This window comes from Lolium perenne, chromosome 3 (assembly GCF_019359855.2).
Source record: "Lolium perenne isolate Kyuss_39 chromosome 3, Kyuss_2.0, whole genome shotgun sequence".
Classification (NCBI taxonomy): Eukaryota; Viridiplantae; Streptophyta; class Magnoliopsida; order Poales; family Poaceae; genus Lolium; species Lolium perenne.
The window spans coordinates 178966471-178977946 of NC_067246.2; the positions used below are offsets into that span (position 1 = coordinate 178966471).

Genomic DNA, 11476 nt, shown 5'->3' on the forward strand with positions numbered 1-11476 from the left:
AGAGTATACCGACATAGCTACTGCTAGAACCCGTAGTCCATAGGGGAACTACTCACGGAGCATGATGGAGGCGATGGCGTTGATGGAGATGGCTTCCGGGGGCACTTCCCCGTTCCGGCAGGGTGCCGGAACAGAGTTCTGTCCCCCGAATTGGAGTTTCGCGATGGTGGCGGCGCCCCTGGAGTCTTTCTGGAGTTTCGTCAATTGGTACGGTGTTTTTAGGTCGAAAGGGGTTTTATAGGTGAAGAGGCGGCGCAGGGGGGCACCTGGGGGCGCCACACCCTAGGCCGGCGCGGCCAGGGTCTGGCCCGCGCCGCCATGTGGTGTGGTGGCCCCCTGGCCCCTCTCCGACTCTTCTTCGGTGTTCTGGAGCCTTCCGGGAAAAATAGGAGGTTTGGCGTTGATTTCGTCCAATTCCGACAATATTGCCCGAACAGCCTTTCTGGAACCAAAAACAGCAGAAAACAGGAACTGGCACTGTGGCATCTCGTTAATAGGTTAGTTCCGGAAAATGCATGAAATCATCATAAAGTGCAAGCAAAACATGTAAGTATTGTCATAAAACAAGCATGGAATGACAGAAATTATGGATACGTCGGGGACGTATCAGCGGATCCTCCGAGCAATGCATGTATCATAGCCGCTAACTGCGTCAAGCAGCGCATTGACATCACATTCCGGAGGAACGCCAGAAGTCACCCGGTCCAGGTTTAAACTCGGATTATGTGCTAAGCACATAGCCAAGGACATGGCAGCTGCACCCCGTGCTGAAGAGGATTGCAGGTCCACAACCAGCTCCGGAAGCAAATCCATCCTCTTGATGAGCTTGCGCACATCGCAGGTTCGGCTCTTCTTGATGTTGAGGTTGTGACAGATTTTCCTGGAGGCGGAGATGAGATCCTTGCAGTCTTCTCCGGCCAGCTGAAGCAGGTCATCGCGCGGGAACTGGCTCCGACGTTCCTCGTCATATCCGAGTGGATCTGGAAGATGCAAATTTTGTTAAATACAACAAGTTACACATATGCTGTCGTATAAGTTTCGAGGACGTACCCATGACGTCGGAGTTGAGCAGGTCCCAGCAGCTCTCTGCTGTTTCCATATACTTGCGAAGACCTCCAATTTCTCTTTGCTGCTTCTGGATGATGTCGTTGTCAGTTTGTCTTTTCAGTTCAAACTCACCAGTTTTCCGAGCAAGCTCCGAGTTCTTCTCAGAAATTTTCTGTTCTGCCACTGCGAGTTTTGCTTCGAGATTCTTGTGTGAAGCACGTAGAGTCTCCAACTCGGAGGAAGCTGCAGCGAGAGAAGAGGAGGCACCTGCTCATAGTTATATAAAGCATCAAGGTCGGAAAGTGCGGGACATAACCCACAATCATCAGATGATCGGAAACCAACCTTGAGCTTCTGAAAGTTGTTTCTTCAGAGCCGCATTCTCCGCCTGAAAGCACTGGATTTTCTCCGCCTGGCTGATGGTCACACGACGCTGCAGCGCAATGTTTTTGTGCAACTCGTAATGCAGGGCTTTTTGTTCCTGCAAACGCAGTCAGAAACGGAGTGAATTCCGCCATCATGGTTTAAGTCTTTCTAAAGCATTGTCGCTGGAAATTCTTTCCGCCATCATGCTTGGGGGCTACCACGACATTTAAAACTTTCCTTTCAGATTGAGTTCTCTAAAAGTATTCAGACGCTAACTGATAGAGTTTCCGCCTAAATACTTGGGGGCTACTGGGGAGTTACCTTTTGCTTGCAAACAAGCTTGTCGAAGAATTCGCCAATATTTTTCTTGACGTCCTGGATCTCCGACGTTTCAACGTCCGGTTTGTCCCAGGCATTGTTTAGCATAGCATTGAGCAAATCTTGCTCCAGCTCCCACTTCTCTGCCTCCGTTAGTTTGTTAAAAAACTTCGTGGCATAGGCTTTCGGGGTGGAAGTAAGATCAGCCGGATCTCCAAAGTTTTTGGGGAAAACGACCATATCACCTGTGGTGGCTTCAGCTTTGCCAGAGGAATTAACTTCTGCCTCCCCCTGGTTTCGTCCTTCAGTTTCGTCATTGATGGGACGCTTGCCGCCGGAACCATCTCCGCTCGCTCTGTCGCTGCTAACCGGAATTACTTCCGGTGGAGTGGGTGCGGCAGGAGTTGGAGACTGGTCCGCGGGAGGAGGAGAAGGCTGCAGGGGGGCTTGTGGAGCGCTCGGCGGAGCTGGCGTCAAAGGGCCAACGGCGGGAGATTTCTTCTGCATATACTTAGTGATATGCTCCTGAACATTGGTCCACGCGGTGGTAGGGTTCGGATTCCTGTGAGCAAGTAAAAGAAAAGTATACATAACACAGCTTACCAAGATAAACAACGCATGTTACTCGGAAGCTTACGCTGCGCCCGGAATGTTGGGACGTGAGGGTTTCCCTGCTGTCGAAAGCATCTTCAGGCGCTGGCGCTCCGCCTTCCTGGAGTCAAGCGGAGGTGGTTTGATCACCCTGGGTTTCTTGGCGGAAGCCTCGCCGCTGCCTCCGGCGTCGGAGCCAGAGACTTTGGCGCGGGAACGCTTTGTAGGTCGAGGAGCAGCCTTTCGGGGCACTCGTTCTTCTTCCTCCTCAGGGTCTTCCGGATCCTCTTCCACCGAGTCACCGCTAACGGGAACTCGGAGTATGGCGCGTAGGTTTTCCTCTGCCAGAGAGTCAAGCTGCGAAAAGGGTGAGCAGAACAAGTTAAACACTTAGAAAATTGTGAAAGGATAAAGGAATGCGAAGGATTAAGTGCTTACCGGAGGACATTTGTCGTGTGTGCTAATATCCTTAATCAGTTCCGGGACCTGTTGGCCCCTAGCAATTTTCACCAATGTCTTGAACCTTCTCTTGAGGGAGTCGGCCGGAAGATCGTGGCGAGTGACTCGGAGGAGATCGTCCGCCCCAGTGTAAGCGCACATCAGGCGTGCGTTGTAGCGCAGGGGTTGGATCCCCCGGGTAAACCAGCTGAGGGTGAGCTGGGCCCCGGTTAGTCCATCATGAACTAACCAGGAAATCCTCCGCGCAGCCTTCTCCAGTATGGGTGATTGGGCAAGCGTGGGGATGAAGCTCCAGCTCGCCAATTCTTCCGGAGGCGTGTTGCTGAAGGGCGGGAGTCCATCGTGGACGCTCGGAACTGACGCGTTCTTCACATAAAACCATCCGGCGTTCCAGTACCGGACGGATTCGTGGGACTCGTTGATGGCGTGTAACTCACACGTTCGTTGGGAACCCCAAGAGGAAGGTATGATGCGCACAGCAGCAAGTTTTCCCTCAGAAAGAAACCAAGGTTTATCGAACCAGGAGGAGCCAAGAAGCACGTTGAAGGTTGATGGCGGCGGGATGTAGTGTGGCGCAACACCAGGGATTCCGGCGCCAACGTGGAACCTGCACAACACAACCAAAGTACTTTGCCCCAACGAAACAGTGAGGTTGTCAATCTCACCGGCTTGCTGTAACAACGGATTAACCGTATTGTGTAGAAGATGATTGTTTGCAGAAAACAGTAGAACAAGTATTGCAGTAGATTGTATTTCAGTAAAGAGAATTGGACCGGGGTCCACAGTTCACTAGAGGTGTCTCTCCCATAAGATAAACAGCATGTTGGGTGAACAAATTACAGTTGGGCAATTGACAAATAAAGAGGGCATGACCATGCACATACATATCATGATGAGTATAGTGAGATTTAATTGGGCATTACGACAAAGTACATAGACCGCCATCCAACTGCATCTATGCCTAAAAAGTCCACCTTCAGGTTATCATCCGAACCCCCTCCAGTATTAAGTTGCTAACAACAGACAATTGCATTAAGTATTGCGCGTAATGTAACTAGTGACTACATCCTTGAACATAGCACTAATGTTTAATCCCTAGTGGCAACAGCACATCCATAACCTTAGAGGTTCTTGTCACCCCTCCAGATTCACGGAGACATGAACCCACTATCGAGCATAAATACTCCCTCTTGGAGTTAGTAGCATCAACTTGGCCAGAGCATCTACTAATAACGGAGAGCATGCAAGATCATAAACAACACATAGACATAGCTTTGATAATCAACATAACAAGTATTCTCTATTCATCGGATCCCAACAAACGCAACATATAGAATTACAGATAGATGATCTTGATCATGTTAGGCAGCTCACAAGATCCGACAATGATAGCACAATGGGGAGAAGACAACCATCTAGCTACTGCTATGGACCCATAGTCCAGGGGTAGACTACTCACACATCACACCGGAGGCGACCATGGCGGCGTAGAGTCCTCCGGGAGATGATTCCCCTCTCCGGCAGGGTGCCGGAGGCGATCTCTGGAACCCCCCAGAAGGGATCGGCGTTTGCGGCCTATCTTGAAGGTTTTCCGTATCGTGGCTCTCGGTACTGGGGGTTTCGTCACGGAGGCTTTAAGTAGGCGGAAGGGCAAGTCAGGAGGGGGCACGAGGGCCCCACACCACAGGCCGGCGCGGCCAAGGGGGGGGCGCGCCACCCTAGGGTTTGGGCACCCCGTGGCCCCACTTCGTTTCGTCTTCGGACTTCTGGAAGCTTCGTGGCAAAATAGGACCCTGGGCGTTGATTTCGTCCAATTCCGAGAATATTTCGTTACTAGGATTTCTGAAACCAAAAACAGCAGAACAAAGAATCGGCACTTCGGCATCTTGTTAATAGGTTAGTTCCAGAAAATGCACGAATATGACATAAAGTGTGCATAAAACATGTAGATAACATCAATAATGTGGCATGGAACATAAGAAATTATCGATACGTTGGAGACGTATCAGCATCCCCAAGCTTAGTTCTCCTCGTCTCGAGCAGGTAAAACGATAACACAGATAATTTCTGGAGTGACATGCCATCATAACCTTGATCATACTATTTGTAAAGCATATGTAGTGAATGCAGCGATCAAAACAATGTATATGACATGAGTAAACAAGTGAATCATAAAGCAAAGACTTTTCATGAATAGCACTTCAAGACAAGCATCAATTAGTCTTGCATAAGAGTTAACTCATAAAGCAATAATTCAAAGTAAAAGCATTGAAGCAACACAAAGGAAGATTAAGTTTCAGCGGTTGCTTTCAACTTATAACATGTATATCTCATGGATATTGTCAACATAGAGTAATATAATAAGTGCAATAAGCAAATATGTAGGAATCAATGCACAGTTCACACAAGTGTTTGCTTCTTGAGGTGGAGAGAAATAGGTGAACTGACTCAACATTGAAAGTAAAAGAATGGTCCTCCATAGAGGAAAAGCATCGATTGCTATATTTGTGCTAGAGCTTTGATTTTGAAAACATGAAACAATTTTGTCAACGGTAGTAATAAAGCATATGTATCATGTAAATTATATCTTACAAGTTGCAAGCCTCATGCATAGTATACTAATAGTGCCCGCACCTTGTCCTAATTAGCTTGGACTACCGGATCATCACAATGCACATGTTTTTACCAAGTGTCACAAAGGGGTACCTCTATGCCGCCTGTACAAAGGTCTAAGGAGAAAGCTCGCATTGGATTTCTCGCTATTGATTATTCTTCAACTTAGACATCCATACCGGGACAACATAGACAACAGATAATGGACTCCTCTTTTATGCATAAGCATGTAACAACAATTAATAATTTTCTCATTTGAGATTGAGGATATATGTCCAAAACTGAAACTTCCACCATGGATCATGGCTTTAGTTAGCGGCCCAATGTTCTTCTCTAACAATATGCATACTTAACCATAAGGTGGTAGATCTCTCTTACTTCAGACAAGACGGACATGCATAGCAACTCACATGAAATTCAACAATGAATAGTTGATGGCGGCCCCAGTGAACATGGTTATCGCACAACAAGCAACTTAATAAGAGATAAAGTGCATAATTACATATTCAATACCACAATAGTTTTTAAGCTATTTGTCCCATGAGCTATATATTGCAAAGGTGAATGATGGAATTTTAAAGGTAGCTGATACGTCTCCAACGTATCTATAATTTCCGATGTTCCATGCTTGTTTTATGACAATACCAACATGTTTTGTTCACACTTTATATCATTTTTATGCGTTTTCCGGAACTAACCTATTGACGAGATGCCGAAAGGCCAGTTGCTGTTTTCTGCTGTTTTTGGTTTCAGAAATCCTAGTAAGGAAATATTTTCGGAATCGGACAAAATCAACTCCGGAGATCTTATAATTTCAGGAAGCTTCCGGAGCACCGAAGAAAAGTCAGAGGGGTGCCAGGGGGGCCCCACACCCCAGGGCGGCGCGGCCCAGGGGGGGCGCGCCCCCCTATGGTTTGGGCACCCCGTGGCCCCTCCGACTCCGACTCTTCGCCTATTTAAGCCGTCGTGACCTAAAACTTCGATACCACTTGACGAAACTCCAGAAAGACTCCAGGGGCGCCGCCGCCATCGCGAAACTCCAATTCGGGGGACAGAACTCTGTTTCGGCACCCTGCCGGGACGGGGAATTGCCCCCGGAGCCATCTCCACCGCCGTCTTCACCGCCATCTTCACCGCCATCGCTGCCTCCATGATGAGGAGGGAGTAATCCACCCCCGAGGCTGAGGGCTCCGCTGTAGCTATGTGGTTCATCTCTCTCCCATGTACCTCAATACAATAATCTCATGAGCTGCTTTACATGATTGAGATTCATATGAGTTTTGTATCACTATTATCTATGTGCTACTCTAGCAATGTTATTAAAGTAGTTTTATTCCTCCTGCACGATGTAATGGTGACAGTGTGTGCATCCGTGTTAGTACTTGGTTTATGCTATGATCATGATCTCTTGTAGATTATGAAGTTAACTATTGCTATGATAGTATTGATGTGATCTATTCCTCCTACATATGCATGAAGGTGACAGTGTGCATGCTATGTTAGTACTTGGTTTAGTCTTTTGATCTATCTTACACTATAAGGTTACTAAAATATGAACATTAATTGTGGAGCTTGTTAACTCCGGCATTGAGGGTTCGTGTAATCCTACGCAATGTGTTCATCATCCAACAAAAGTGTAGAGTATGCATTTATCTATTCTGTTATGTGATCAATGTTGAGAGTGTCCACTAGTGAAAGTGTAATCCCTAGGCCTTGTTCCTAAATACTGCGTTACTGCTGCTTGTTTACTGTTTTACTGTGTTACTACTGCTGCAATACCACCGCCATCAACTACACGCCCGCAAGCTATTTTCTGGCACCGTTGCTACTGCTCATACTTATTCATACCACCTGTATTTCACTATCTCTTCGCCGAACTAGTGCACCTATTAGGTGTGTTGGGGACATGATGGCGTGTAACTCACACGTTCGTTGGGAACCCCAAGAGGAAGGTATGATGCGCACAGCAGCAAGTTTTCCCTCAGAAAGAAACCAAGGTTTATCGAACTAGGAGGAGCCAAGAAGCACGTTGAAGGTTGATGGCGGCGGGATGTAGTGCGGCGCAACACCAGGGATTCCGGCGCCAACGTGGAACCTGCACAACACAACCAAAGTACTTTGCCCCAACGAAACAGTGAGGTTGTCAATCTCACCGGCTTGCTGTAACAAAGGATTAACCGTATTGTGTGGAAGATGATTGTTTGCAGAAAACAGTAGAACAGTATTGCAGCAGATTGTATTTCAGTATAGAGAATTGGACCGGGGTCCACAGTTCACTAGAGGTGTCTCTCCCATAAGATAAACAGCATGTTGGGTGAACAAATTACAGTTGGGCAATTGACAAATAAAGAGAGCATGACCATGCACATACATATCATGATGAGTATAGTGAGATTTAATTGGGCATTACGACAAAGTACATAGACCGCCATCCAACTGCATCTATGCCTAAAAAGTCCACCTTCAGGTTATCATCCGAACCCCTCCGTATTAAGTTGCTAACAATGACAATTGCATTAAGTATTGCGCGTAATGTAACTAGTGACTACATCCTTGAACATAGCACTAATGTTTTATCCCTAGTGGCAACAGCACATCCATAACCTTAGTGGTTCTTGTCACTCCTCCGCATTCACGAGGCATGAACCCACTATCGAGCATAAATACTCCCTCTTGGAGTTACTAGCATCAACTTGGCCAGAGCATCTACTAATAACGGAGAGCATGCAAGATCATAAACAACACATAAGCATAGCTTTGATAATCAACATAACAAGTATTCTCTATTCATCGGATCCCAACAAACGCAACATATAGAATTACAGATAGATGATCTTGATCATGTTAGGCAGCTCACAAGATCCGACAATGATAGCACAATGGGGAGAAGACAACCATCTAGCTACTGCTATGGACCCATAGTCCAGGGGTAGACTACTCACACATCACACCGGAGGCGACCATGGCGGCGTAGAGTCCTCCGGGAGATGATTCCCCTCTCCGGCAGGGTGCCGGAGGCGATCTCTGGATCCCCCGAGATGGGATCGGCGGCGGCGGCGTCTCCGGGAAGGTTTTCCGTATCGTGGTTCTCGGATCGGGGTTTTCGTCACGGAGACTTTTTATAGGCGAAAGGGCAGGTCAAGAGGCGGCACGGGGGCCCCACACCACAGGCCGGCGCGGCCAAGGGGGGGCCGCGCCGCCCTATAGTGTGGCCCCTCCGTGGCCCCTCTTCGTCTCTCCTTCGGACTTCTGGAAGCTTCGTGAGAAAATAGGCCCCTGGGCTTTGATTTCGTCCAATTCCGAGAATATTTCCTTACTAGGATTTCTGAAACCAAAAACAGCAGAAAACAGCAACTGGCACTTCGGCATCTTGTTAATAGGTTAGTTCCAGAAAATGCACGAATATGACATAAAGTGTGCATAAAACATGTAGATAACATCAATAATGTGGCATGGAACATAAGAAATTATCGATACGTCGGAGACGTATCAGCATCCCCAAGCTTAGTTCTGCTCGTCCCGAGCGGTAAAATGATAACACAGATAATTTACGGAGTGACATGCCATCATAATCTTGATCATACTATTTGTAAAGCATATGTAGTGAATGCAGCGATCAAAACAATGTATATGACATGAGTAAACAAGTGAATCATATAGCAAAGACTTTTCATGAATAGCACTTCAAGACAAGCATCAATAAGTCTTGCATAAGAGTTAACTCATAAAGCAATAATTCAAAGTAAAGGTATTGAAGCAACACAAAAGAAGATTAAGTTTCAGCGGTTGCTTTCAACTTGTAACATGTATATCTCATGGATATTGTCAACATAGAGTAATATAATAAGTGCAATAAGCAAGTATGTAGGAATCAATGCATAGTTCACACAAGTGTTTGCTTCTTGAGGTGGAGAGAAATAGGTGAACTGACTCAACATTGAAAGTAAAAGAATGGTCCTCATAGAGGAAAAGCATCGATTGCTATATTTGTGCTAGAGCTTTGATTTTGAAAACATGAAACAATTTTGTCAACGGTAGTAATAAAGCATATGCATCATGTAAATTATATCTTATAAGTTGCAAGCCTCATGCATAGTGTACCAATAGTGCCCGCACCTTGTCCTAATTAGCTTGGACTACCGGATCATCACAATGCATTGTTTTTACCAAGTGTCACAAAGGGGTACCTCTATGCCGCCTGTACAAAGGTCTAAGGAGAAAGCTCGCATTGGATTTCTCGCTATTGATTATTCTTCAACTTAGACATCCATACCGGGACAACATAGACAACAGATAATGGACTCCTCTTTTATGCATAAGCATGTAACAACAACTAATAATTTTCTCATTTGAGATTGAGGATATATGTCCAAAACTGAAACTTCCACCATGGATCATGGCTTTAGTTAGCGGCCCAATGTTCTTCTCTAACATATGCATGCTTAACCATAAGGTGGTAGATCTCTCTTACTTCAGACAAGACGGACATGCATAGCAACTCACATGAAATTCAACAATGAATAGTTGATGGCGTCCCCAGTAAACATGGTTATCGCTCAACAAGCAACTTAATAAGAGATAAAGTGCATAATTACATATTCAATACCACAATAGTTTAAAGCTATTTGTCCCATGAGCTATATATTGCAAAGGTGAATGATGGAATTTTAAAGGTAGCACTCAAGCAATTTACTTTGGAATGGCGGAAAATACCATGTAGTAGGTAGGTATGGTGGACACAAATGGCATAGTGGTTGGCTCAAGTATTTTGGATGCATGAGAAGTATTCCCTCTCGATACAAGGTTTAGGCTAGCAAGGCTTATTTGAAACAAACACAAGGATGAACCGGTGCAGCAAAACTCACATAAAAGACATATTGAAAACATTATAAGACTCTACACCGTCTTCCTTGTTGTTCAAACTCAATACTAGAAATTATCTAGACCTTAGAGAAACCAAATATGCAAACCAAATTTTAGCATGCTCTATGTATTTCTTCATTAATGGGTGCAAAGCATATGATGCAAGAGCTTAATCATGAGCACAACAATTGCCAAGTATCACATTACCCAAGACATTTATAGCAATTGCTACATGTATCATTTTCCAATTCCAACCATATAACAATTTAACGAAGGAGAAACTTCGCCATGAATACTATGAGTAGAAACCAAGGACATACTTGTCCATATGCTACAGCGGAGCGTGTCTCTCTCCCATAAAGTGAATGCTAGGATCCATTTTATTCAAACAAAACAAAAACAAAAACAAACCGACGCTCCAAGAAAAAGCACATAAGATGTGATGGAATAAAAATATAGTTTCAGGGGAGGAACCTGATAATGTTGTCGATGAAGAAGGGGATGCCTTGGGCATCCCCAAGCTTAGACGCTTGAGTCTTCTTAGTATATGCAGGGGTGAACCACCGGGGCATCCCCAAGCTTAGAGCTTTCACTCTCCTTGATCATGTTGCATCATACTCCTCTCTTGATCCTTGAAAACTTCCTCCACACCAAACTTAGAACAACTCATTAGAGGGTTAGTGACAATAAAAATTAACATGTTCAGAGGTGACACAATCATTCTTAACACTTCTGGACATTGCATAAAGCTACTGGACATTAGTGGATCAAAGAAATTCATCCAACATAGCAAAAGAGGCAATGCGAAATAAAAGGCAGAATCTGTCAAAACAGAACAGTTCGTATTGACGAATTTTATCGAGGCACCAGACTTGCTCAAATGAAAATGCTAAAATTGAATGAAAGTTGCGTACATATCTGAGGATCACTCACATAAATTGGCATAATTTTCTGAGTTACCTACAGGGAAAACAGCCCAGATTCGTGACAGCAAAGAAATCTGTTTCTGCGCAGTAATCCAAATCTAGTATGAACTTTTCTATCAACGACTTTACTTGGCACAACAAAACACTAAACTAAGATAAGTAGAGGTTGCTACAGTAGTAAACAACTTCCAAGACACAAAATAAAAACAAAGTACTGTAGGTAAAAACCATGGGTTGTCTCCCATAAGCGCTTTTCTTTAACGCCTTTCAGCTAGGCGCAGAAAGTGTGTATC

General features: G+C 45.3%; 1 protein-coding gene across 1 annotated transcript; it reads right to left on the bottom strand.

Moving 5' to 3' along the window:
- Positions 1–606: 606 nt before the first annotated feature.
- On the bottom strand, positions 607–1839 carry LOC139838055 (uncharacterized). Its single transcript, XM_071827406.1, has 4 exons — positions 1735–1839; positions 1393–1528; positions 1051–1314; positions 607–980 (listed from the first exon to the last, which is right to left on the bottom strand). The coding sequence occupies exons 1-4, from the start codon at positions 1837–1839 to the stop codon at positions 607–609; spliced, it is 879 nt and encodes a 292-aa protein (XP_071683507.1).
- Positions 1840–11476: the final 9637 nt, after the last annotated feature.

What these genes read in the sequence shown, in the direction of transcription:
- LOC139838055 (XM_071827406.1), bottom strand. Translation starts at nt 1,839, where the DNA reads ATGCTAAACAATGCCTGGGACAAACCGGACGTTGAAACGTCGGAGATC. An exon ending in AGCTTGTTTGCAAGCAAAAG is followed by an intron (nt 1,529 to 1,734) that starts GTAACTCCCCAG and finishes CTGCGTTTGCAG; the next exon opens with GAACAAAAAGCCCTGCATTA. An exon ending in GCTCAACTCCGACGTCATGG is followed by an intron (nt 981 to 1,050) that starts GTACGTCCTCGA and finishes TGCATCTTCCAG; the next exon opens with ATCCACTCGGATATGACGAG.